General features: G+C 45.2%; 1 protein-coding gene across 1 annotated transcript; it reads right to left on the bottom strand.

Annotated features, from left to right (window-relative positions):
• Positions 1–9,823: 9,823 nt before the first annotated feature.
• Positions 9,824–11,738, bottom strand: adra2a (adrenoceptor alpha 2A). The gene has a single exon (XM_085994368.1). The coding sequence runs from the start codon at positions 11,231–11,233 to the stop codon at positions 9,941–9,943; it is 1,293 nt and encodes a 430-aa protein (XP_085850494.1). The 5' UTR covers positions 11,234–11,738; the 3' UTR covers positions 9,824–9,940.
• Between the last annotated feature and the right edge of the window lie 15,797 nt (positions 11,739–27,535).

Raw genomic sequence — 27,535 nt, 5'->3', positions numbered from 1 at the left:
CACCCCCTCCACCAGCGATGCACTATAATACAATTGCAATATGTGCTATCTACAGAATGCACTGCAGCAGCGTACTAAGTTTATTTCAATTGCACCTCCCAGTCCTGAGACTCTACACTGAGAAGGACAAGAGCAGCATGGGAACACCATCACTTCCAAGTCTTCATCCAAGCCTCCCACCAGCCTGACTCAAGCATACAGCAACATTCCTTTACTATCGCTGTGCCAAAGTCCTGGAATTCCCCACCTAACACCTTTGTGGGAACACCATCAGCACAAGAACTGCAGGGGTTCAAGAAGAAGGCCTACCACCACCACCCTCTCAGGGCAACTAGGCATGGACAATATGTGCAACTATGCCAATGTTGCCTCCATCCTGAGAACAAATAAAAATAATAGCAATTAAAATGTTGTGCCCTGAGATACGAGAAATGCGTAGATCTTCCATCCAATACATTATTGTAATTAGGCGCTAGCCTATATATTCTCTTTTTGCTGGTATTCCAAATGCTAAGTAAAATGTATTGATCTGCCTGACAGCTTCACATCAGTGTCGGACAGTTCATCTGACAAAGTGATCTGCATATCCTCAGAGCAGTTTAGAGGGTGGGCATCAGAAAACAAAGTCCTGCAACTCATTTTTCTTTACTTGCCAGTTTTCTTCCACCAATTTTCTCTTCGCTCCTCCTCTCCTGAAGTTATTAAGTCCTTGCTGGGGTACAGTTCCAGAGGCACTGGGGTCATACTCTAGCACCTCACAAGTGGCCATTATTTGTGTGTGAATTTAAAAAAAACATACTTGAGTGTCGCTAGATTATTTAACCATGGCAGACATCACAACTAGGACCGATCCTGTTCTGACCTGATGTTCACACATACCCACTTCCAGCAGGCATTCCTGGATAGCCATCATGTGATTGCCCTCAACCCAGGGGCACTGGGGCCATTTGTAGCACCACCACCATTGCCCCATCCGAGATCCAGTAACTCAACACAAATCAGGGATTGAACCTTGGACCTTCATGGTCTTATTGTAATTCAATGCAATCCACCCTTGAAAGGAAATGAGTGCAATGAAACAATTACAAATATTTAAATAGGATACAATTAGGTTTCTTTTATGCTGCAGTTTAAGGAGGTCTCTAACAAGCTGGCGAGGAGACATGCCGTGAAATCTATAAATTTTGGTGTTTTCTATATGAATAGGTTGCGAACTATGGAAATAACTGAATGGGAGTTAAAGTTCATTTTTTCAATTTAACCTACGCCAAAGATTTGCAGTCACTTCTGTGACTTGAAGATATGAAATAAAGACAGCCTAGTGCCAGGAATAAAATCAGAAACTGGAATGCTTCAGCTTGCCACTATAACTTGAATATAAATACAGGGCTGGCTTCAATTAGGTGTGCTCTTGTACCACACATCTATAATATTAACATTCTTGTTTCTGTGCAAAAGTAATTGCATAGTGTGAGTAGTGTCATAGAATCCCTTCAACATTACAGAACCAAAGATCAACTAATCACCTTCCAGAATTTCAACTAGTCAGACGCCACAAACCACTGTCGCGTCAATCAATCAATCAGATCCCAGAATCATCTCTGGTATAATTTCTGATTATTCTGTGGTATATAGCAACCATTACGGTACCTCAACCATCCCCAAAGACCTCTAAAAATATGGTTTATAACAGAATATACAAATAAAAAGAAGTAGAAACCACACATATATCCATAAACTTTCCCATCGCATTTTCCAACTGCTCTGATATTAAGTGCCATGCTAAAGCTTTAATCCAGTGCACCCTCCCTCATAATCAGACAGCACCCACATCTCTGTACTTCAGTAACCAGCCCACCTCAGGACCAGTGGCCTAAGCCCTGATGTGAAGACTGCGTGCCTGTGGACAACAGACAGAACACCAACAGCTGGCGGCTCCTCTGCCCCGCACTCCTAACACTGCACCAGCCCCTTTCCCAAAGCCACAATCAAACCCAATGTCTGTTCCCATTTTCCCAGTGATTCTTAATTCCTGCCTCAACCTCAGCCAGACGGACCCCCTTAACCGTACCCCATCCCAAGGCACAGACTCAGTCAGCCCCATACACTGCTTGGCTCTGCAGTGCGAAAGGACATCAATAAATGGTGCAGTGACTCTCAAACAGTAACATTAACTCTTAACCTATCTTTCAGTAACTGCAAAATCTGCCACTGAGATAAACATCAGAAAGACTTAACTACATAATTACAAAGTCTCAAGTGGCAACGGAAGACTTCAAATAATTTATAACCTTGAATATTGGCCAAGCAAATGTTCTACAAAAATATTCACTAAGTTTAGTGTGCCACAGTCACTCCAGAAGAAAAATAAGAATTTGGCAAATTCCAACTCACATAATAGAATTCTGTAACATTAGCCAAAAAATGGAAACAGCAAACTAACAGTGACAGAGATACCTTGAAGATTTAGAAGTGTTGTTTGAATTCCCAAACCACCCTGAAGATTAAGACTATTACAGTTGTCAGTGAGAGAGTGTGTGTGCAGGGAGGATGTTCCAGATGATGGGTGAAACTAGAACTAGGGGGCATAGTCTTAGAATAAGGGGCTGCTCTTTCAAAACTGAGATGAGGAGGAACTACTTCACTCAGAGGGTGGTAGGTCCATGGAATATGCTGCCCCAAATAGCTGTCGAAGCTACATCATTACATAAATTTAAAACAGAAATAGACAGTTTCCTAGAAGAAAAGGGAATTAAGGGTTACGGGGAGCGGGCAGGAATTTGGACATGAGTTTAGGTGCGGATCGGTCATGGCCCTGTGGGTAGCGGAGCGGGCCCAGGGGCTGTGTAGCCTGATCCTGCTCCTGTTTCGTGTGTCTAATTCTGTTAGATTCAGGAGATAGTCCTGTCATAGTGGATTGGCGGTTAGGATCAGATCAGCCATGATCTTATTGAATGGCGGAGCAGGCTCGAGGGGCCAATTGGCCTACTCCTGCTCCTATTTCTTATGTTCTTATGTTCTTAAGCTCACTTAATTAACATAATTCACAGTCGGTAGGAGCTCCTCAAACCTTTATAGGTGTCTCTAATTAAATGACACAGTGGGATTAATGTCTATTTGTCCAAATTAGACATTGTTGACTTCATTACATTTCCAACCATTTTTGAACAGCAATTTGAATTTAGCATCTGCGGTGATGGAAACTTAATGGCCCTGAATTTGCGGTCGATATGACGGCGTACTCTCAAAGTATGCTGCCATACCGCCTTTGAAACTGACCGCAAGTTCGGGATTTCCTGCACTTAATCCCAAACTTGCAATCTGTGAAGTTCAGGCTACACGTAGGTTTCACTGCGTCTTTCATTCCCCCCCCATTCAAATCAATATTCTGGCGAAGATTTGGGCTAATTGCCCACCTACTGCAAGGTATTTACGCTGAAAATCTTTAAGTCTTGTGCAAACATGCGCTGAAAGCCCAGCGTAAGGGGACCGGATGAGAAAAGTGTAATAACAAAAAGATCTGTAAACAAGACCACGCTATAATGGGAGATTTTGTTTTAAAAGGTTCTCATAATGGAGTGTTTGTAAGTACACTGAATAAAGCATTATAGGAGTGGTTTGTAACCTTTTTTAATGAGAGCTTAATAATCAGAGTGTAAAGCAATGAGAGACTTGTATTGCCAGTATGTGTTATAAGAGGTTTGTAACAACTGATGCTTGTGAATTTTGAATAAACATACATTGTTCTAATGAGAGATTTACAATAACAGATTATTACCTTGGGAAGATTGCAGTTACAGAATTTATTATAATGGCAGCCTTTTAGTGATAGATATTTTTACAATGAATTTTTACATAACAAATAGTTTGTAATAACAGAGTTTAATATGATGAGTGGTCTGCACTGATTGTTATAATGAGAAGTTTGTAATAGCAAAAATTGGCACAATGAAAGTTTTGCAATACTTTGTTTTAAAAGGAGGCTTGTAATAAACGTTTGTTGTTATGAGAGAATGATAGCATTTTTTTTTGAGTCATGTATATTTGTATAAAGAAACATCCCTGGAGTTTACCCAAAATTTCACTTTGCAAGTATTGTCTTGGCAATTGGCTAAGAGTCAGGAAGTGAAAGGAGCACTGCCCCACGTGATCACAGGTTCGCATATGCACAACGGTGCACTCCTGGGCTCCGTGAGGGAGTACGCTGTGCCGAACTCGGCAACATTTGAAAGGAAGTTCCCGCAGGGAGGATCACACAAGGTAGGTGCGGAGTCTCCTTGCAATGCCGGCGCCGTACTCCTTAGCTACCGCCGACCGCAAATTCAGGCCCAATAGTGAATAACCCACTGTCGCAGTCAGCTGCGATGTGATGAAGGTGTGGGAACCCAAAAACTTGCCTAAATCAGATGTCATACTGTTCTACTGTATTAGGGTGCTGTTATATTAGGATGCTGTTATATTAGGGTGCTGTTATGTTAGGGTGCTGTTATATTAGGGTGCTGTTATATTAGGGTGCTGTTATATTAGGGCACTGTTATATTAGGGCGCTGTTATATTAGGGTGCTGTTATATTAGGGTGCTGTTATATTAGGGCACTGTTATATTAGGGCACTGTTATATTAGGGCGCTGTTATATTAGGGCGCTGTTATATTAGGGTGCTGTTATATTAGGGCGCTGTTATGTTAGGGCGCTTTTATATTAGGGCACTGTTATATTAGGGCACGGTTATATTAGGGTGCTGTTATATTAGGGTGCTGTTATATTAGGGCACTGTTATATTAGGGCACTGTTATATTAGGGTGCTGTTATATTAGGGTGCTGTTATGTTAGGGTGCTGTTATATTAGGGTGCTGTTATATTAGGGCGCTTTTATATTAGGGCACTGTTATATTAGGGCACGGTTATATTAGGGTGCTGTTATATTAGGGTGCTGTTATATTAGGGCACTGTTATATTAGGGCACTGTTATATTAGGGTGCTGTTATATTAGGGTGCTGTTATATTAGGGTGCTGTTATATTAGGGTGCTGTTATATTAGGGTGCTGTTATATTAGGGCACTGTTATATTAGGATGCTGTCATATTAGGGCGCTGTTATATTAGGGTGCTGTTATATTAGGGCGCTGTTATGTTAGGACGCTGTTATATTAGGGCGCTGTTATATTAGGGTGCTGTTATATTAGGGCGCTGTTATATTAGGGCGCTGTTATATTAGGACGCTGTTATATTAGGACGCTGTTATATTAGGATGCTGTTATATTAGGGCGCTGTTATATTAGGGCGCTGTTATACTGCCACTATCGTGTCATTGGAAAGCAGTCTGGGGCATGCATAATGTAACAAGTAACAGCATATCTCACGTGTCAGGTCTGGACCTGATACTCAAGTGCACTTAAGACAAGCGGTGTGCGACACTCTTTCCGAAAGGTCATCTCACACTGTGGCAAGTTCCCTCTGGCCAGATTTTAAAGGTGCCTAGGCCTGCTTGGAAGCTTTTAAAACTTTCATTTGTTAGGACATTCCCCCCAAATCTCTCATAACGTTAACAATGGCCTAAGCAACAGAGCCCTGCGTATCCGTCATACCATGCTTACAGAGAGCAACATTGCCACTGCACCTTGACACCAGCCAGCCTGATGTCAGTCTGCTGTATAACACAGGTCTGCCTATGTGTATCGCAGGGTGAGTACCAGTCTCAGATTAGTAGTTGCAGTATTACTGCAACTTTAGGTATCAGGAAGCTCTGCGTTCCCTCTGTTCTGAATTTACAATTGCAACCCTCCAAACATGGCATTCTGGATAACAAAAATACTATGGAAAGAATTTTTCCCCAAATAAGTGATGTGAGCTATTGGGACAAGTTTTTTTCTGGCTCAATTACACTGGTTGGTTTTAGTAACCATTACTCAGGGGCACTGATTTCACAATGTGTTCCTCGTCAAGTGTTTATTGATGTTACTAGGCTTCTAACATCTTTACTTCTTCTCTTCAATTCATAAAATCCCAATCCCAGCACACAGGTATGATATATAGCTGTGAGCTCTGTGGAGAATGGAGCTCCTGTGGAACACATCATACATTTCTTCCACATTTGATTCCTAGCTCCATTAACAATCAAAACAACAACAACAAAAATCTATCAAATAATTCAACAGCTTTTGCACCAAATCCCCCACATTTCGCTAGAAAAAGATATGTTAAGATGAGACGGTAAGAAATTATTTATTTGGATGGAATCGAATGGGTAGAGGGGAATTTACCAGAGGCACAAATTGCATTGTGTATATTGTGGAGGATGATGGTGGTAGTGATGTTATTTATATGTACATCTGTTAGCTGGGCCATTTCCATTGTCTGTTTCTCTCTATATATTATTCCAAAACAATGGCAAGTCCATGTTACTGTCATCTGTATATAAAAGGTTGACAAGAATACATTTAGGAATGAGGCTTGGGATAAAGACTCTGAATGCACATCTCCAAATAAGGGCATTTGATGTATGATTAGAATTCTTTGTCTATAAACACTCTTGGCCTCGCCATCCTTTAGGACTTTAAGCATTATTTTTACATCTCCTCTATTGTTAAAGCTGCCTCCAAGAAGCCCGGTTTCCTCTTTCCTGTCAAACCACTTACTTTGTTTCCTCTCAATAGTTCTCAACTCGCGGGAAAGCCCAAGTCTATCCAAGATTTGAATACAGTTTCCTGTACAGGATGCAAGAAAAAATTGATCTTGATGGGTGATCCCTCTCTCACCTCTAGCTTCCAACCTCTCTCTCCATCTGCTTCAACATTCCCTTCTCTATTTGAAGTGATAGTGTTGTGGTCTTATGTGTGCCAGCTTGGCTGAGTTGATAGCCCTCTCCTAATTCAGAGAATTGTGGGTTTAAGACCAGTGCCCAGACTTCAGCATAGGATCCAGGCTGACATTCCACTGCAGTACTGAAGGAGTGCTGCATTCATGGTGCTATCCTTCAGATAAGATATTAAACCTAGGGCATCATCTGCCTGTTGAGATAGACATTACCAGTGGCCCTATTTGAGGGACAGCAGAAAGTTCTCCTCATGTCCTCTTTCATTCGCCACCACCCAAAATAAATAAAATAGTCATTCACCTTACTGTAAATTATCGAATCTTGCTGTGCACAAATGTTTGACTATAGTATAGTTAATTTTATGTGATGTGCTTTGATATGTTACTGAGAAACATGATACAGTGCTTTATAAATAGAGGTCAATAGTCAGAGCTTTTTTAACCTCCCCTTGCAAATTCATTCTAAGCTCCGCTTATATGGCCCTACACCCCACTGTGTCAAAATCAAGACCTAAAAAGTATGAAACTCCTTCTCCTTTCAATTCTCACATTTTTTAAATCCAAGTTTGGCCTTAGCTAATCAATACTTTAGAATTTATCACCTCCTTTACTGTTTTCAATTTTAATGGTGTTTTGCACTGTGCTACTTGGCATCTTGTTTTGGTCTGTCAATTAAGGAAAAATATTAGGTTTGTGCTAGTACTCCATGAGCAAAAATAAAAAACTGTCCTATATCAATTTGATTTTAAGATCCTCATTCTCACCTTTAAATCCCTCCATGGCCTCTCCTCACCCTACCTCAACGATCTCTTCCAGCCATGTGTCTCTGCAGGCAAACTATTTCCTCTGGTGGGGGGATTCAAGAACAATGGGACATAATCTTAAAATTAGAGCTAGGCCAATCAGAAGCGAAATCAGGAAACACTTTTTCACACAAAGGGTGGCAGAAATCTGGAACTCTCTCCCCCCAAAGGCTGTGGATGCTGGGGGACAGTTGGAGCTTTCAAGACTGAGCTCGATAGATGTTTGCTAGGTAAGGGTATCAAAGGATAGGGAGCAAAGGCCGGTAAATAGAGTCGAGGTGCAGATCAGCCATGATCTAATGGAATGGCATAGGCTTGAGGGGATGAATGGTCTTCTCTTGTTTCTAATGTTCCTATGTCCCTGCAGGGACTCTACTCTCCTCTAGTACCAGCTTAGTCCTTGTTCCCCACACTCGTCAGCTTCAATCACTATCCCCATGTCCTTTGGAACTCCATCCCTCAGCATCTCCTCTTTTGTCACCTGTTCTCCCTGCCCTGAAAATCCTCCTGAAGACCCTTCTCTTCAATTGTACTGTTGCCCCAACTTCTCTGCGTGTTGTTCAAATCTGTATCAACTGCCCTGTAAAGTGTTCGGAGATATCTCTCTGTATGTGAGAGGCACTAGAGACGGATGGATTAGAGAGGGGGAGTTCTCATTCTCTACCTCGTGAATATAGGGCAAACATCTACCAGTCAGACATACACCTAACACAAGCCAAGGATCGGTAAAAGATCTCACCATTAAAAAAAAATACACATTAAAAATTGGGATTACTTGATGAACAAGCTTTCCCTAGAATGATTTTTTTTTGACAAATTCAGTTAAAAACCTCAGCAATACTTTGCCCCTGGAAATCTTCCAAGGGTCACCTCTGGGTGTTCAATTGCTTGTAAATTGCTTGTTCATTTCAAATGAAACGCAGGGTTGAATTTCGTTCTATCTAACTCGCATGTCACAGTATAATTCTAGCATGGAAAAGAGGGAAATAACTAAATGACTGGAATTAAATCTGCCATATTGCTCACCGAAAGCTTACGGGTTGATACCACTGTTGACAATTATAATAAAGTGCAGCAAAAAGTTGTTTAACAAGCCCAAAAGATCAGGATTGAGCCCACTGTCAACATTCAGATCAAACTATTCTAGTTGATATTGTATATTGACTCCGTGGTTCTTAGCCTTACCTAACACAATGGTATAAGCATTATTTTTTGAAGGATAAAGGACTTTTTAAATAGCTTTTTCTCTTGTGGGTGTTCAAAATGACATGCTGTTAAAGCGAGCAAGGCACACTCCCCTCCAGGCAACAACAACAGCAACTTGCATTTATATAGCCCCTTTAACACAGTAAAATGTCCCAAGGCGCTTCATGGGGACGGGCAATAAATGCTGGCCTTGCCATTGACACCCACATCCCAGGAACGAATTAAAAAAAACAGGAGTGCTATAAGACAAAAAACAGATCACCTGAAGGTCAGTCCCAGAGGTGACCCTTGGAGGATTTCCAGGGGCAAAGTATTGCTGGGGTTTTTAACTGAATTTGTCAAAAAAAATCATTCTAGGGAAAGCTTGTTCATCAACTAATCCCAATTTTTAATGTGTATTTTTTTTTAATGGTCAGATCTTTTACCGATCCTTGGCTTGTGTTAGGTGCTGTATGTCTGACTGGTAGATGTTTGCCCTATATTCACGAGGTAGAGAATGAGAACTCCCCCAGCTACAGCCCTTACCCCCGGCAGACTGTTGTTACAGGGGGGTGGGGGGATCAATCTGAGGGCCATTGATCTTAAAGGTACAATTCCCATTTTCAGGACTGTAAATTCTCGCTCTCTGTAAAAGGTCTGGGCAAAAAGGAAATCAAAAAAAGCTTGCTGTGTCAACAGCCTCTTATCGGGAAAGTGAACGGACTTCCTGCTACAGACTCTGTGACTGCATTTCCCTCATCACCATCCAGGTTAGGAAACGGGAGCAAGCTGTGTGCAACTTGAACTGAAAAAGATAGGAGTGTGGGCAGGGGGGGGGGATGATCATTCGATATGAATTTACAGGTAAAAGGTGTCAGTGTGGCGGCTGTCGATCGTGAGTCTCTTGGTTTAAGGTGGACTATAGCACTCCACTAGGAGCCTGCTTACGTGTCTACACCGTGTGCAGGTGGGTCTCGGTGCGAAAACTACCGTTAAAATGATAAAGAGACTTTGATGCAAAAAAAACACAAAGTTCCCTTTTATTCTGAAATCAAACTCACAGTCATAAATATACAAAGACCGGCGTGGAACAGCGATAACCCACACAATCCCTGTACAGGTGCCCTACTTAGACGTCTTTAGACCTTCTGCCTCCTGTTGTTGCCTCTGCAGAGGATCTTCTTGAAGGCCTTCCTGAAGTCGTGGTTGAAGATGGTGTAGATGACCGGGTTGAGGGAGCTGTTGCAATAGCCGAACCAGAAGAAGAACTTGAAGAGTCTCTCCGGGGCGGCGCAGAGTTCGGCGCAGATAGCGCTGAGCGAGTAGGTGAAGAAGAAGGGGAACCAACAGACCACGAAGACCCCGATCACCACCGACAGCACGAAGGTGAACCTTTTCTCCCGGTTCTGGCGGCCCTTCCAGCGGCCCCCCTTGGAGCTGCCTCCGTCCTCAGCTCTCTCCAGGCTGCTCACCACCTTGCCCTGGACCGACTTGACTTTCCCCGTGGCCTTTGGCTGGGGCGGAGCTTTCTTTTTCTTCACTGTGCAGTGGTTCTCCCGGTGCTCCGAGGAGGAGGACTCCTCCAGGTCGAAGCCGTTGGCCTCCGCCGCTTTGGCCTCCGCCGCTTTGGTCCCGTTCTGGTCCCCGTTCATGGCCTTTGGCGATTCCTTCTGGCGCAAGCCGTTCTGCTTGTTGTCCAGCTCCCCGTTGCTTTTCCTGCCCGGGGGTCGTCTGGTTCTTAATTTGGCGATCTGGTAGATCCTGACATAAACCAGGATCATTATAATACAAGGGGCGAAAAAGGAGCCTATACAGGAGGAGATGATGTACCATTTCTCATCGCTGATTATGCACTGTGGGTACTCTTCCAAACCCGTCTCCTTCCCAATGGAGATGAGGGGAGGGAACGAAATCACGGCAGCGATCAGCCACACTGTCACTATGATGCATTTGATCCTTTTCGGAGTTCTCTTTAAGTTATATTCAATGGCCTGGGTGATGGACCAGTACCTGTCCAGGCTGATGGCGCAGAGGTGGACAATGGAAGAAGTGCAGAATAAAACGTCCAAAGCCAGGTAGATCTCGCACCAAACTTTGCCAAAGTACCAGTAGCCCATGAGCTCGTTGGCCAGAGAGAAGGGCATGACCAAGGTGGCCACCAGGATGTCGGCGGCGGCCAAGGAGACCAGGAAGAGGTTCTGGGGGGCCCTCAGACCTCTGCTGGTGAAGACGGCGATGATGACCAGGACGTTTCCGAAGATGGTGACCAGGATGATGAAGCTCACCACCGAGGTCAGGGTGACGGCCGCCTGGATGGAGTAAGGACGGGCATCCTTGGGGTCGGAGCCGTTACAGCTCCAGTTACAGGGGCTGGCTGCCAGCTCGGCCATGGCCCCACTCTCTAATCCATCCGTCTCCAGGAGGTAAAACATGAATCACACACCAGCGGCCAGCAGCATCTCAAAGGGAAAAGGGAAGTCCATCACTGGCGATCGGTGCAGCTTAACCTTGGAAGAGCCGAGGCGCCCAGCTGGCCACAGAGTCTGGCGATATCTGGCAGGGGAGGCACCGCCTGCTCTCCTGCGAGAGGACAGTCGCGGAGTAAAGTCCGGTTCAGGCTGGGATAGCCGGCTCGGCTCGGCTCGGGGCTGGTGTTAAGACAGCCGCTTGTGCTGGGCGGATGCCGAGAGCCCAGGCAGTCGGCGCTTGGCGAGACCAGGCTCAGCCTCTTCGCATCCTGCTCCCGTGCCGTCTGCCCCCTTTTATAGCCGCTCGCATCGAGTGATGTGTTGCCGGGCAGCAGATCGTCAGGGCACCACGTGGGCTCCTTCGCTGTCTTCAAACAGGAGCAAAGTCGGGCGGAGGAGGAGGTTTTTACCCTTCCGCTACTGCCTGGAGATTGAGCTCAGTCCGCGAGTGACAGCCGTCCCTTCCACCCTGAACCGGCGCTGCCCTCCCAACATGTGGGGCGTGGACTTCAACTGGATGGTGAACACAAACTGCGCTGGTCTCAAACAGCCGGAGTCGCGTTTCAATCTTGTTCGTTCGAGCACAGCAGCGGGGTGGGAGGAAAGAGGTTTTGTTAAATGTGGATTTATACCTTATTCCGAAAATGTGTAGCTTGTAACTCCGGAGTGCCGTGTTTCATGGGTCTGTAACTTCATGTATTGATACAGTGATTGTAGTGAGGCGGCGCGTACAGTGAATCTATAGTAACACCAGGGAACCCACAGCGCGACTTTAGGACAGGGGACAGGCTATGTGTAGAAAACACCACAGACTCTGTGTAGCAAGTTTAAAACAGCACTGTAGACATTCAATGTAGTGACTCTATCACAATATGGGGAGTTTATTGAAACACTGCAGCGAGTCCACACGAGTCCCTAACACAACCAATCTACAGCAGTACTATAGTGAATCGGTAACACTTTGGCGAGTCTGTGTGCAGGTCACAATACAGACTGAGCTTGTCTCGTGAGTCTGCGACAGTAAATAATTGACAAAAGTCTACTGAGTGTGAATCGTGAGTTGATAAGAGGGCTATAGCATGTCCACGTATTGTCTGTAAGAACACCACGGCAGATTAGTATGCATAATAGATCCATGACAGTGTCGGTGTAGTGAATCTACAACAATTCTATAGTGTGTCCATGGTGACACTAGAATGAGTCTCTAGGAACAGTATAGTTGATTGCTCAGGGCTTTGCTCGCGGGCAGGCTGGGATTTATAATGCAGTTCTGATGTTAGATGTTAAGGCTCTCGCTGGAGGAAAAAAAAGTCCAAACAGACACATCCTGAGGTTAATTCAGTGCTAATTGTTATGGGAAGTGTGTGTAAATTGCCAGTTGTTTATCTCTGTCCCTGCCCTTGGAAGGAAGCCAGGTTACTAAGTTGAGAAACACCATCAGGAAATGACTGGCTTTCTTTCTGTTTTTGTGATAGTTTTCATACTTGGAAGTGTGGCATCTGCCGCAGAATGAATGTGCGAAAAGACTTTTTCTATATACCAGTCCATCTCTCGTGGTGTGCTTCTGGGGATTCATGACCAAGTGTAGTCTTCAGATGAAACGGGGTTAGAGGGTAGAATCATAGAATGGTTACAGCACAGAAGGAGGCCATTCGGCCCATCGAGCCCGTGCCGGCTCTCTGCAGGAACACTCCAGCTACTCCCACTCCCCCGCCCTTTCCCCGTAGCCCTGCAATTTTTTTTCCTTCAGGTACTTTTCCAATTCCCTTTTGAAAGCCACGATTGAATCTGCCTCCACCACCATTTCAGGCAGTGAATTCCAGATCCTAACCACTCGCTGAGTAAAAAAGTTTTTGCTCATGACCCCTTTGGTTCTTTTGCCAATCACCTTAAGTCTGTGTCCTCTGGTTCTCGACCCTTCCGCCAATGGGAACAGTTTCTCTCTATCTACTCTGTCTAGACCCCTCATGATTTTGAACACCTCTATCAAATCTCTTCTCAACCTTCTCTGCTCTAAGGAGAACAACCCCAGCTTCTCTAGTCTATCCACACAGGGTAGGGAATGACATGTAGATAGTTGAGTCCCCATTCTAAAGTCATACATTCTGTTTTTATTTTATAGAAATTCTTCTGTCCACATTTAGATTGGAGACTCCCCATGTAAACTTGTCACACTGTCATTCTACCCTCCCAACTGTGGTGGCGCTGCAGTGCCTCCACTGGTGAGACAGTGTAATTACAGTATGGAAGTTTCCATCGGCAGCTTCTATTAAAATGTGAGTATTAATGAATCTGTAATAACTGTCTAATGAGTATAGTTAATCTATAAGAACACTAGTGGGTCTATATAAGAACTTTATAGAAAATGCATATACTGAATCTACAATTATAGTCCAAAGAACCTATATAGTGAGTCTGCAAGGATGCTTTTATAAATATATAAGAACATAAGAAGTAGGAGCAGGAGTAGGCCATACGGCCCCTCGGGCCTGCTCCGCCATTCAATAGGATCATGGCTGATCCAAACCTAGACTCACATCCACTTCCCTGCCCACTCCCCGTAACCCCTAATTCCCTTATCAGCTAGGAAACTGTCCATCTCCGTTTTAAATTTATTTAATGTCGCAGCTTCCACAGCTCTCTGAGGTAGCAAATTCCATAGATTTACTACCCTCTGAGTGAAGAAGTTTCTCCTCATCTCAGTTTTGAAAGGGCAGCCCCTTATTCTAAGATTATGCCCCCTAGTTCTAGTCTCACCCATCAGTGGAAACATCCTCCCCGCATCCACCTGATCAAGCCCCCTCACAATCTTATATGTTTCGATAAGATCGCCTCTCATTCTTCTGAATTCCAATGAGTAGAGGCCCAACCTACTCAACCTTTCCTCATAAGTCAACCCCCTCATCTCCAGAATCAACTGAGTGAACCTTCTCTGAACTGCCTCGAGAGCAAGTATATATTTTCTTAAATATGGAAACCAAAACTGTATGCAGTATTCCAGGTGTGGCCTCACCAGTACCCTGTATCATTGAAGCAAGACTTCCCTGCTTTTATACTCCATCCCCCTTGCAATAAAAGCCAAGATTCCATTGGCCTTCCTGATCACCTGCTGTACCTGCATACTAACCTTCTGTGTTTCATGCACCAGGACCCCCAGATCCCTTTGTACTGTAGCACTTTGCAGTTTCTCTCCATTTAGATAATAACTTGCTCTTTGATTTTTTCTGCCAAAGTGCATAACCTCACACTTTCCAACATTATATTCCATCTGCCAAATTTCTGCCCACTCACTTAGCCTGTCTATGTCCTTTTGCAGGTTTTTTATGTCCTCCTCACTCACTGCTTTCCCTCCCATCTTTGTATCATCGGCAAGCTTGGATACATTGCACTCGGTCCCCTCCTCCAAATCGTTAATATAGATTGTAAAGAGTTGGGGTCCCAGCACTGACCCCTGCGGAACACCACTAGTTACTGATTGCCAACCCGAGAATGAACCATTTATCCCAACTCTCTGTTTTCTGTTAGATAGCCAATCTTCCACCCATGCCAGTATATTACCCCCAATCTCGTGATTTTTTTATCTTGTGCAGTAATCTTTTGTGTGGCACCTTATCAAATGCCTTTTGGAAGTCCAAATACACCACATCCACTGGTTCCCCTTTATCCACCCTGTTTGTTAGGTCCTCAAAGAATTCAAGCAAATTTGTCAAACATGACTTCCCCTTCATAAAACCATGCTGACTCTGTCTGATTAAATTATGCTTATCCAAATGTCCTGTTACTGCTTCCTTAATAATGGACTCCAACATTTTACCAACCACAGATGTTAGGCTAACTGGTCTATAGTTTCCAGCCTTTTGTCTACCTCCCTTTTTAAATAAGGGCGTTACATTAGCAATTTTCCAATCTGCTGGGACCTTTCCTGAATCCAGGGAGTTTTGGAAAATTACCACCAATGCATCCGCAATCCCTACCGCTACTTCTCTCAAGACCCTAGGATGTAAGCCATCAGGTCCAGGGGATTTATCCGCCTTAAGTCCCATTTTCTTACTGAGTACCATCTCCTTAGTGATTTTAATCGTGTTTAGCTCCTCCCCCCTATAGCCCCCTGTTTGTCCAGTGTTGGGATATTTTTAGTGTCCTCTACTGTAAAGACTGATACAAAATATTTGTTCAGCGTTTTTGCCATCTCCATGTTCCCCACTACTAATTTCCCGGTCTCGTCCTCTAAGGGACCAACATTCACTTTAGCCACCCTTTTTCTTTTTATATAACTGTAGAAACTCTTGCTATGTTTTTATATTTTTTGCTAGTTTACTTTCATAATCTATCTTCCCTTTCTTAATTAATCTTTTAGTTATTCTTTGCTGGCTTTTAAATGCTTCCCAATCTTCTATCCTCCCACTAGATTTGGCTACTTTATATGCCCTTGTTTTCAGTCGGATACTATCCTTTATTACTTTACTTAGCCACGGATGGCTGTCTTTTCTTTTACGCCCCTTTTTCCTCAGTGGAATATATTTATCTTGAAAGTTGTGAAATATCTCCTTGAATGTACACCACTGCTAATGTACCGTCTTACACCTTAATCTATTTTCCCAGTCCACTTTAGTCAACTCTGCTCTCATACCTTCATAGTCTCCTTTATTTAAGCTTAGTACGCTGGTTTGAGATCCAACTCTCTCACCCTCCAACTGAATTTGGAATTCAACCATATTATGGTCACTCATTCCAAGGGGACCCTTTACTAGGACATTTTTTATTAATCCTGTCTCATTACACAGGACCAGAGCTAAGATTGCCTGCCCCCTGGTTGGTTCAGTAACATACTGCTCAAGGAACCCCTCCCTAATGCACTCTATGAACTCTTCCTCAAGGCTGCCCTGCCCAATTTGATTTGTCCAGTCAATATGAAAGTTAAAATCTCCCATGATTATAGCTGTTCCCTTATTACAAGCCCCAACTATTTCCTGATTTATACTCCAACCAATAGAGTTGCAACTGTTAGGAGGCCTATAGACTACGCCCACCAGTGACTTTTTCCCCTTATTATTCCTTATCTCCACCCAAACTGTTTCACTATCCTGATCCTTTGACCCAATATCATTTCTCACTATTGCAGTGATTCCATCCTTTATTAACATAGCCACCCCACCTCCCTTTCCTTCCTGTCTGTCCTTCCTAATAGTTAAATACCCCTGGATGTTTAGTTCCCAGTCATGGTCACCTTGCAGCCATGTTTCTGTAATGGCCACCAGATCATACCCATGTGTAGTTATTTGTACCGTCAACTCGTCTATTTTGTTACGAATGCTGCGTGCATTCAGATAAAGAACTTTTAAATATGTTTTGTGACAATTTATTCCTGCTTTTACCCCCTTTACTACTTTACCTTTATCTTTATATATTCTGTCCCTTCCTGACACGCTCTGGTTTTTAATTCCCCCACTGCCACCTTGCTCTATTGCCTTCTCCGCTGACATTTTTATTTTTCGCTCTCTTGAAACCTCCCCCCCACTAATTAGTTTAAAGCCCTCTCTACAGCCCTAGTTATTCGATTCGCCAGGATTCTAGTCCCAGCACTGGCCAAGTGAAGTCCGTCCCAGTACTGGTGCCAGTGTCCCAAGAAGCAAAACCCATTTCTCCCACACCAGTCTTTGAGCCACACATTTAACTCTCTGATTTTATTTACCTAGCCAAATTTGCTCGTGGCTCAGGTAGTAATCCAGAGATTATTACCCTTGTGGTTCTGCTTTTTAATTTGGCCCCTAGCTGCTCATACTCCCTCAGCAGAACCTCTTTCCTTGTCCTATCTATGTCATTGGTACCAACATGGACCACGACAACTGGATCCTCCCCTTCCCACTCCAAGTTTCTCTCCAGCCCAGAGGAGATGTCCTTAACCCTGGCACCGGGTAGGCAACACAACCTTCAGGACTCTCGCTCTCAGCTGCAAAGAACCCTATCTATCCCTCTAATGATACTATCCCCTACCACTACAACATTTCTTTTTACTCCCCCCCACTTGAATGTTTTATATAATGTGCGTAACAGATTAGTAAGTCTAAATAGTGAATCTGAGATTGCTACAGTCCACAAAGTGAGTTAATTAAAACAATTCAAAGTCTATATTGTGAATCTATTACAGTCCAGTCAGCCTATACAGTGAGTTTATTAGAGCAGTATAATGCATCTATAAGTACACTACGCATAGTGATTGTAGTAAATGTTTATGCTCTAGTATAGGGAGTTAATTTGGTGAATGTTGTAATAACAGTGAGTCTATGCTGTGACTCTGTGTACTGGCTGCATAATGTGTAGAATGGGAGGTGGAATAGAAACCCTGCATTAAAACAATAATGACTGTGGTTAAACACACGCTGAGACCTTGTGAAAACAGGTTAGAAGCTGTGGATTAGTCAGTGGTGGATGGTCCTTGCAACTTCCTGAGAATATCAGTAAAACAGTTACCATGAAAATATAAAACTAGAACAGTTAAACCTTTTGACAAATAAATAGTTACAGATAACATGTAGTTTTACTTTCTTCATTACCAATCTCGCAATGCATTTTTTTATTTGAAGCTGTCATTGTAGTCACAATCCAAAGCAGATGGCAAGCCCAGCCACAAACCCCAGCCACTAATCCCTGACATTAACCCCAGACATTAACCCCAGACAATAATCCCAGACATTAATCCCAGACACTAACCCCAGACATTAACCCCAGAAACTAACCCCAGACATTAACCCCAGACATTAACCCCAGACATTAACCCCAACACTAACCCCAGACACTAACTCTCAACATTAACTCCAGACACTAACCCCAGACACTAACCCCAGACACTAACCCCAGACATTAACCCCAGACATTAACCCCAGACATTAACCCCAGACATTAACCCCAGACACTAACCCCAGACATTAACACCAGACACTAACCCCAGACACTAACCCCAGACACTAACCCCAAACACTAACCCCAGGCACAAACCCCAGACATTAACCCCAGCCATTAACCCAAGGCACTAACCCCAGACACTAACCCTAGACATTAACCCCAACACCAACCCCAATCCCAACACCAACCCCAACACCAACCCCAACACTAACCCCAGGAACTAACCCCAGACACTAACCCCAGACACTAACCCCAGGAACTAACCCCAGACACTAACTCCAACACTAACCCCAACACTAACCCCAACACTAACCCCAACACTAACCCCAGACACTAACCCCAGTCACTAACCCCAGCCATTAACCCCAGACATTAACCCCAACACTAACCCGAGACATTAACCCGAGACATTAACCCCAACACTAACCCCAGCCATTAACCCCAGCCGCTAACCCCAGCCGCTAACCCCAGCCGCTAACCCCAGCCGCTAACCCCAGACGCTAACCCCAGACGCTAACCCCAGACGCTAACCCCAGACACTAACCCCAGACACTAACCCCAGACACTAATCCCAGACATTAACACCAGTCACTAACCCTAGACATTAATCCTAGACACTAACCCCAGCCAGTAATCCCTGACATTAACCCTAGACACTAACCCTAGACACTAACCCCAGACACTAACCCCAGACACTAAACCCAGACACTAACCACAGACACTAACTCCAGACACTAACCCCAGACATTAACCCCAGAAACTAACACTAGACATTAACCCCAGATATTAATTCTAGACATTAACCCCAGACACTAGCCCCAACACTAGCCCCAGCCACTAAACCTAGACATTAACCCCAAACATTAACCCTAGACACTATCCCCAAACACTAACCTCAGACATTAACTCCAGACACTAACCCCAGACACTAACCGTAGACACTAACCCCAGACACTAACCTCAGACATTAACTCCAGACACTATCCCTAGACACTAACCCTAGACACTAACACCAGCCATTAACCCCAGCCACTAACCCTAGACATTAACTCCAGACACTATCCCTAGACACTAACCCTAGACATTAACCCTAGACTTTAATCCTAGACACTAACCCTAGACATTAAACCCAACCACTAACCCCAGCCACTAATCCTAGACATTAACCTTAGACACTAATCCTAGACACTAACTGCAGACACTAACTGCAGACACGAACTCCAGACACTAACCCTAGATACTATCACAAGACACTAACTCCAGACACTAACCCTAGACAATAACCTCAGCCACTAGCCCTAAACATTAACCCCAGACATTAATCCTAGACACTAACCTTAGACATTAATTCTAGACATTAATCCTAGACACTAACCCTAGACACTAACCCCAGACATTAACCCTAGACATTAATCCCAGACACTAACCCTAGACACTAACCCTAGACATTAACCCTAGACATTAATCCCAGACACTAACTCCAGACACGAACTCCAGACACGAACTCCAGACACGAACTCCAGACACTAACCCTAGACACTAACTCGAGACACTAACCCCAGACATTAATCCCAGACACTAACCCTAGACACTAACCCTAGACACTAACCCTAGACACTAACCCTAGACACGAACTCCAGACACAAACTCCAGACACGAACTCCAGACATTAACCCTAGATATTAACCTCAGCCACTAACCCTAGACATTAACCCTAGACATTAACCCTAGACATTAATCCCAGACACTAACCCTAGACACTAACCCCAGACACGAACTCCAGACACGAACTCCAGACACTAACCCTAGACTCTAACTCGAGACACTAACCCCAGACATTAACCCCAGATACTCGTTCCAGCCCTAACAGGACAGATGTACAGGACAGAGCGAGCACTGGGTTCTGGATGTAGAACCAGTGCCTGTTGTATTATTCAGTTCCAGCCACTGTGATTAGTTTTAGACACACGGTCCTGGCTGCTGAAATGTGAACTGAAGAGTTTGAGACGCTTTTGATCTGAGCAACGAAACACAGCGAAACTTTAGGCAGGAGTTCCGGATTCGACCCATTCACAGCAGCCACTAAGTGGGAGGCTGGTTTGTGTTTGTAAATTTCAGGTCCACCTTTGGAGTCATGATTCAGACAACAGGTGGGATGAAAAGATTACATTGTGCCGTTAATGTTTTATGATTCACTTACAGATTATTGTCATAACCTTTGCTCAGTGAGATGGTCCGGTACTCAGAACTCCGAGCCACCACCCCAGTAAACCAATGTCCTCACCCCCAGCCAGGTGTCCACACCCCCAGCCAGGTCTCCTCACCCCCAGCCAGGTGTCTCCACCCCCAGCTAGGTCTCCCCACCCCCAGCCAGGTGTCCACACCCCCAGCCAGGTGTCCACACCCCCAGCCAGGTCTCCTCACCCCTCAGCCAGGTGTCCCCACCCCCAGCCAGGTGTCCCCACCCCCAGCCAGGTGTCCTCACCCCCAGCCAGGTGTCCCCACCCCCAGCCAGGTGTCCTCACCTCCAGCCAGGTGCCCCCACCCCCAGCCAGATGTCCTCACCCCCCCCCAGCCAGGTGTCCTCACCTCCAGCCAGGTGCCCTCACCCCCAGCCAGGTGCCCCCACCCCCAGCCAGGTGCCCCCACCCCCAGCCAGGTGTCCCCACCCCCAGCCAGGTGTCCCCACCCTCAGCCAGGTGCCCTCACCCCCAGCCAAATGTCCTCACCTCCAGCCAGGTGCCCCCACCCCCAGCCAGGTGCCCTCACCCCCAGCCAGGTGCCCCCACCCCCAGCCAGGTGTCCCCACCCCCAGCCAGGTGTCCTCACCTCCAGCCAGGTGCCCCCACCCCCAGCCAGGTGTCCTCACCTCCAGCCAGGTGTCCCCACCCCCAGCCAGGTGTCCCCACCCCCGGCCAGGTGTCCCCACCCCCGGCCAGGTGTCCCCGCCTCCAGCCAGGTGCCCCCGCCTCCAGCCAGGTGCCCCCACCCCCAGCCAGGTGTCCCCACCCTCAGCCAGGTGCCCTCACCCCCAGCCAAATGTCCTCACCCCCAGCCAGGTGCCCCCACCCCCAGCCAGGTGCCCTCACCCCCAGCCAGGTGCCCCCACCCCCAGCCAGGTGTCCCCACCCCCAGCCAGGTGTCCTCACCTCCAGCCAGGTGCCCCCACCCCCAGCCAGGTGTCCTCACCTCCAGCCAGGTGCCCCCACCCCCAGCCAGGTGTCCTCACCTCCAGCCAGGTGTCCTCACCTCCAGCCAGGTGCCCCCACCCCCAGCCAGGTGTCCTCACCTCCAGCCAGGTGCCCCCACCCCCAGCCGGGTATCCTCACCCCCAGCCGGGTCTCCCCACCCCAAACACAAGGAGACCTAAATGAGAAGGAATGAGCACCCAACCACCCCCCCCAGACAGGAGAAGCCATCAGCCCCAAACTGAAGGACTAACAGCCGGAGCTGTCACTCCGACTCCCAGTGCTTTGTGAGGTGGGCCGGCGGGGGCCGCTTATCTGCACGGTGACCTCTCCTGAATCACCTTTCTGGGGTTTGGGTCCCTGCAGCTCCGGCTCGCTGGGGGAGGTTGCAAGGAATGAGAGACCCCCAATTGTTGGTTCATGCAGGTTATTTAGGCTGTTGCCGGTGACGGGCGAAGAGATTATGCGAGCCTGTTGTTCTATCTAACCTTTGCATTTAAAAAATGCGGGGTTCCTTTGTTGTTCTTGCATTAATTATTTCTAGACGGTTTCTTTAAAACTCCGATGAACCAACAGCGCCGCGTTGACCGGGGTTTTCAGCACCGCGGACAGAGCGAGGGTTTGCTGCCACCTGGCGACCAACAGCGACAGTGCAGGCGAGACTGGGGGAGGCAGAGCGCCATCTACCGGGCACAGTGTTGAACAACGCCCCCCTTCTCCATTGTATCCATAACAGCAAGTTGCTGCGGAGAAACGATACAATCTCTTTGTGTTTCCTTTATTTTCATATAAAAACAAGTACAGCTGGAAACTTTGAAGTCGAAAATACCCGACAGGCAGGCAAATAATAAAATGTGGCAAATTATATACATCCTGTGAATTAAAAGATTTGTTTAATTCTATAATAAAGGATGGGTTAATTTCACACAGTGCGGGAAACGAGATTTCAGGTTAAGGAGGATGAATGGATGTTTTATATTCGGGGATATTCTGTCATTGCAGCCTTTAAAATGTTTGACATCCCGGAAAATGGTCTTAATTCAACTAGACAAATTAAGAAGTAGCGGCGGGCTGGGCAAATTCGTTTGTCTGAATTAAGAGATTTGCTGTCTCCTGACATCAGCTTCATTTAAATTACTTTTACAAAAAAAAACAGCAGGTGAAATATCCCCCCGGGCGAGGCACTGAGCACATACAGTTCACCAGCAACAGGGTCGCTGCTGCAGTGAATTGAAGGGAAAGGGCCATCTACTGATACAAGTCGAATTGGATAACTCTCTCAAAGGGCCGATACCGGTACGAATGATCCTGATTCGAAGTCAGCCGGCAGCCCGTTACAGTTAAGAGTAACAGACGAGCTGAGTGAAATCAGTAAATACCAGGGCTGGGAGCAGCAAACTGAACGTGCTGAAAGAGGTGTGGGCAGAAGTTTCAGGGGGAAGGCTGTTGCAAGGCATAGATACCGACTCTGTGTCCCAGATTAAATATAGGTGTGCAGAGTAAGAAGTGGGAGTGTTGGTCACACATTCAGCACTTTATTCTGCATTTTAACGGAGACCGGTAACTGCAGTGCGAGTTAAAATCTGGCAGTGCCCCGTTTACACTGCCTGGCTGGGACTCTTGTTTTGCCCAGCGCTTTGCTCCAGGTCACTCTCCTCTCCCCATAGTTACAACTGGATTGTTTACAGAGCACGGGTAGCAGCGTCTGCAGTCTCGACATGAACTGGAGGGGAGATTAAAAAGGTCTTTTTAAACCTGGTCTGACGCCCGCTGGAATTACACTCCACCAGGCGTCAGACCCAACTGCTGTGAGGCTGCCTTCTCCAAGGGGTGTCACTCCGCCTGTCTCCGGACTCCGATTTATAAAGCAACTTCAGCATTACCCACAGAGGGGACACTGCTTTGCAGGGATGCTAAAGTCACCGTATAAATGCACCCTTCGATAGTTATGCAACAATAATTCTGTACACTTAACCCAAACCCCACCAGCATCCAATAATCTGATCCAGTGCTGCTTAATTTATTGCCTTCAGTATGTTTACCCACTCAACTGGATGTTATTTACAACCGTTCAGATTTACCGCTCTATCAATTTATGGGACTAATAACACAGACACAGCGCAGTGGCGAATGGTAACAAAGGAGAAGAAAGGAACAAAATGAAGTGACATAGAATGGAATTTACAGCACAGAAACAGGCCATTCGGCCCAACTAGTCCATGCCGGTGTTTATGCTCCACACGAGCCTCCTCCCGCCCCTCTTCATCTCACCCTATCAGCATATCCTTCTATTCCTTTCTCCCTCGTGTGTTTAGCTTCCCCTTAAATGCATCTTTGTTATTCACCTGGACTAGCCCTTGTGGTAGCGAGTTCCACATTCTAACCATTCTTTGGGTAAAGCCATTTCTCCTGAACTCCCTCATGTACTCACCTAGCGTCCCCTTAAATGAATCATAGAATTGTGCCGCACAGAAGGAAGCCATTCAGCCCATCGCCGTTGGGTTAATGACTAATTGCAATATTGCCAATAACAAGGGTCTGCTAATGCAGTGAGTGTTTAGGATCTGGAATGCACTGCCCAAAAGGGCGGTGGAGGCAGATTCAATCGTGGCTTTCAAAAGGGAATTGGATAAGTACCTGAAGGAAAAAAAATTGCAGGGCTACGGGGAAAGGGCAGGGGAGTGGGACTAGCTGAAGTGCTCTTGCAGAGAGCCGGCACAGGCTCGACAGGCCGAATGGCCTCCTTCTGTGCTGTAACCATTCTATGATTCAATAAAAAGGCCTCTGCAATCTGTCTTTTAACAAAGTCAACCAAATCCTAGTAGTAATGATTCCTAACACCATAGTAGCCGGTTGTGGCCCTCCTCCCCTTTATCCGCAGCCCTTGTCCCAGTTATTGTTTCATAAGTCTGTGGGCATCCATTCATGGTCCGCCCAAGACAAATGTTGTCAGAGATGGGGCTCCGTCTCCTTCTAAGCAATAGTAGGGTCGATTTTCCACTCTGGTGCTCCTAATGCACGTGGAAGGGTGCATATCACGAAATGTCAGTACCCCGGAATAAATTCGGTCTATCGAATGGGCTGGGGGAGCGCAATTTCCCGATACATGGGGCGTACCAAAGCAGTAAATCTCCCTGACTATTTAGAAGTGGGACTATCCCAATAGTCACAAAGTGGAAGAGGTTCTATTTAAACAACAGGGACCTATGATTCCACCGAGGAACTTTCTACATCTGCAAAAGATCGGCCATAACCCAGAAAACACAACTTTGCAGCCTTCATCTTTGAATCTCCTGGTTACACACCTAAACCAAGTTTTGACCACCTGACTGCTTATTCCAGATCACCACTCCCACATGGACTATTATCAGCATCTCCTCTCTCACACTCTGCTCTTGTTTATTCATCCTCACAAAAACCACAATAGTGAGGCTGGCCAACAAAGGACAAACCCCTAGTAACTAGATCTTCATGAAGAAAAATATTGCCTCCCAATTGTCCCACTGAATTATCATTCCTTTATTTCTTCATTCTGTTCAGAATTGTGCTCAGAATTCTTGTTGTTTGGTTGATTTCTTTTAAAGTTGACTTTATTTTTCAAAGTAGGGTAGTGAAGATATCTGCTTGATGTCTGTGATGTGAAAACTTTTTTTTATCAACTTGCAACATTTTATGTGCTTGTTTAACCAACTAGATCTCCAGTGTACAGTAGCAGTGATGTCATCAAGCTGGCTCAGCAGCCAATCACATTGAACAATTCTCACAAACTGCAAACCAGGAAATAAAAATCAGCTTTTATCATTCACTTTTTAATTTTTTTTACAGAGAGCGAAATAAAGATTGGGAGGTACCCATGAGGTTAAGGTAGAAGCTGAAATATTATAAACAAACTTAAAAAATTGTTTTTAAACATTTATTATTTTAAAAATCTAGTCATTTTTATCATAATGGAGAACTTTGACATTCCACAAATATAAAATCAGTTTTTCAGGGCCAGAATGGTTGTTCAGGAACGGTTATTACTCAGAACACCTTTAAAAACCCAGTTACACCTCATTGAACAAGGCTTAACTTTTTATGGGGTTTTTAACAGCAATATTAGAGCAGAAAAGGGGAAGTTTTTGTCAGTTCAACTGATTTCAGTGATTGCTGGCTATGGGGAGTTCCACAGCACAGCTTGTGGTGGAGCAGGGAATGACTGACCACAACTTCAGGATTTCCACGTTTATCTGCACATGTGCTAAATCCTGAAGTTACGGTCAGTTTCAGAGGGGTAATGACAGCAAACACTAATAGTTTCGCCATCATTACCACTGCAAAATCCGGGCCATAATCTATTTTCTTCACAAAAATATGTTACTATTTTTAACAGTGTTGGAAAAATCATTAGTGCTACTTCATGATCCATCACAATGCATCAATAAAATATAAACTCTCATTCTGTAATTAAATATTCCTGTCTTCTATTTATAGCAAAAGTATCAATGGTGTTGGATTACGTCTGTTTGTGATATTCAAGCCTGGTTTAATTGTGCCTTACAGCACTAGCAGCAGAGGGTCTCTGAATATTAGAATAGAAATCAGAAAGGTTATTAACAGGAAAAGACCATTTTGCCTTTCAATCCCATCTATTTTTGATTGATCTCAATCCCCTGCCTCCTGCCTCTTTTCCTCATCACAAGATAATTACAGATGAGGGCGACTATCCAGCTTACTTCATCCATTCAGAAAGATCATGAAGTCCTCCAATTGCAGTTTCTCAAATGATTCTGCAGCTTCCACTGTCACTTTGTTCACAAGTCCACTCTATATATTGATCACTCTATTTGCAAAGAAGAGTGTTAGAAGTTTGATGTGTACTGTAGGTGCCTTTTTGGGTTCAGCGGTGTCAGACACCCCTGTAAATATATCCTATACTGCTTTTTTTATATTAGTTCATGGGATGTGGGCATCGCATTTATTGCCCATCCCTAGTTGCCCTTGAGAAGCTGGTGGTGAGCCACCTTCTTGAACCGCTGCAGTCCATGTCGTGAAGGTGCTCCCACAATGCTGTTAGGGAGGGAGTTCCAGGGTTTTGACCCAGCGATGATGAAGGAACGGCGATATAGTTCCAAGTCAGGATTGTGTGCGACTTGGAGGGGAACTTGAAGGTGGTGGTGTTCCCATGCGTCTGCTGCCCTTGTCCTTCTAGGTGGAAGAGGTTGCGGGTTTGGGAGGTGCTGCCGAAGAAGCCTTGGTCAGTTGCTGCAGTGCATCTTGTAGATGGTACACACTGCAGCCACGGTGCGCCAGTGATGGAGGGAGTGAATGTTTAAGGTGGTGCATAGGGTGCCAATCAAGCGGGCTGCTTTGTCTTGAATAGCTGTTGTAAACTCTCACTGCCCAATATCTACTCATACGACAGTGTAATCCAGGCGTGCAACAATGGTATCTCCTTGTGATCTGAACTGGATGTTCATGTCTTTTGTATATGCCTCCCATGTAGCTCTCCTAACATTTTGAAGATGGACTGAGAAATCATCTGGTAAGATAAGGCCAGATATGAATCAATAAGCTGCTTTATTTCACAAATGAACATACAGATGAACAGTTATGAACAAATTCACTTAATTCAATCAATGCAACTTGTCTTTATGTAATAATACAAGATAATGAACACGCTACACTGCATCAATGCATAATTGTTGCTTGACTTAAACAAAATAACTCCTAACTACGCTCCTGCATTCTCCTTCTGAGCCTGGTGAAAGCTTGCCCTCACAGCTTTCTCTTTAGAATCTTGTGAGTGAGTGTTTCTGTCTCTATTTTTATCTCTTGTGTGTTCATAGCCAGAAGGAAACGTTTGCCAGATAACCGCTGTGGTAAACCACTTTTATCGTTCACTATCGTTATACTATGGTTATCACTGTTATATCGTTACACTATGGTTATCACTGTTTACACTGTTGTATCACTACACGAGGTCGCCTCTTGTCACGCTGTTATACCTGGGCTGACCACTGCTGACTCCGCCCATGGCTCCACCTACCTGCCCAGGTATAAAGGTGGTCGACTGGCTGGTATTCCTCCTTGTTGGATCCGATCACCCACGAGGGTGGGCTCTGTTATTTAGCCAATAAAAACCTATAGTTACTTTCTTAACTCGTCGCTTTTCATTGGATGAATTGATAGGTAT

This window comes from Somniosus microcephalus, chromosome 8 (assembly GCF_052327205.1).
Source record: "Somniosus microcephalus isolate GS21.2 chromosome 8, FLI_Smic_1.0, whole genome shotgun sequence".
Lineage (NCBI taxonomy): Eukaryota > Metazoa > Chordata > Chondrichthyes > Squaliformes > Somniosidae > Somniosus > Somniosus microcephalus.
This window is presented reverse-complemented; position numbering and strand designations above follow the sequence as displayed.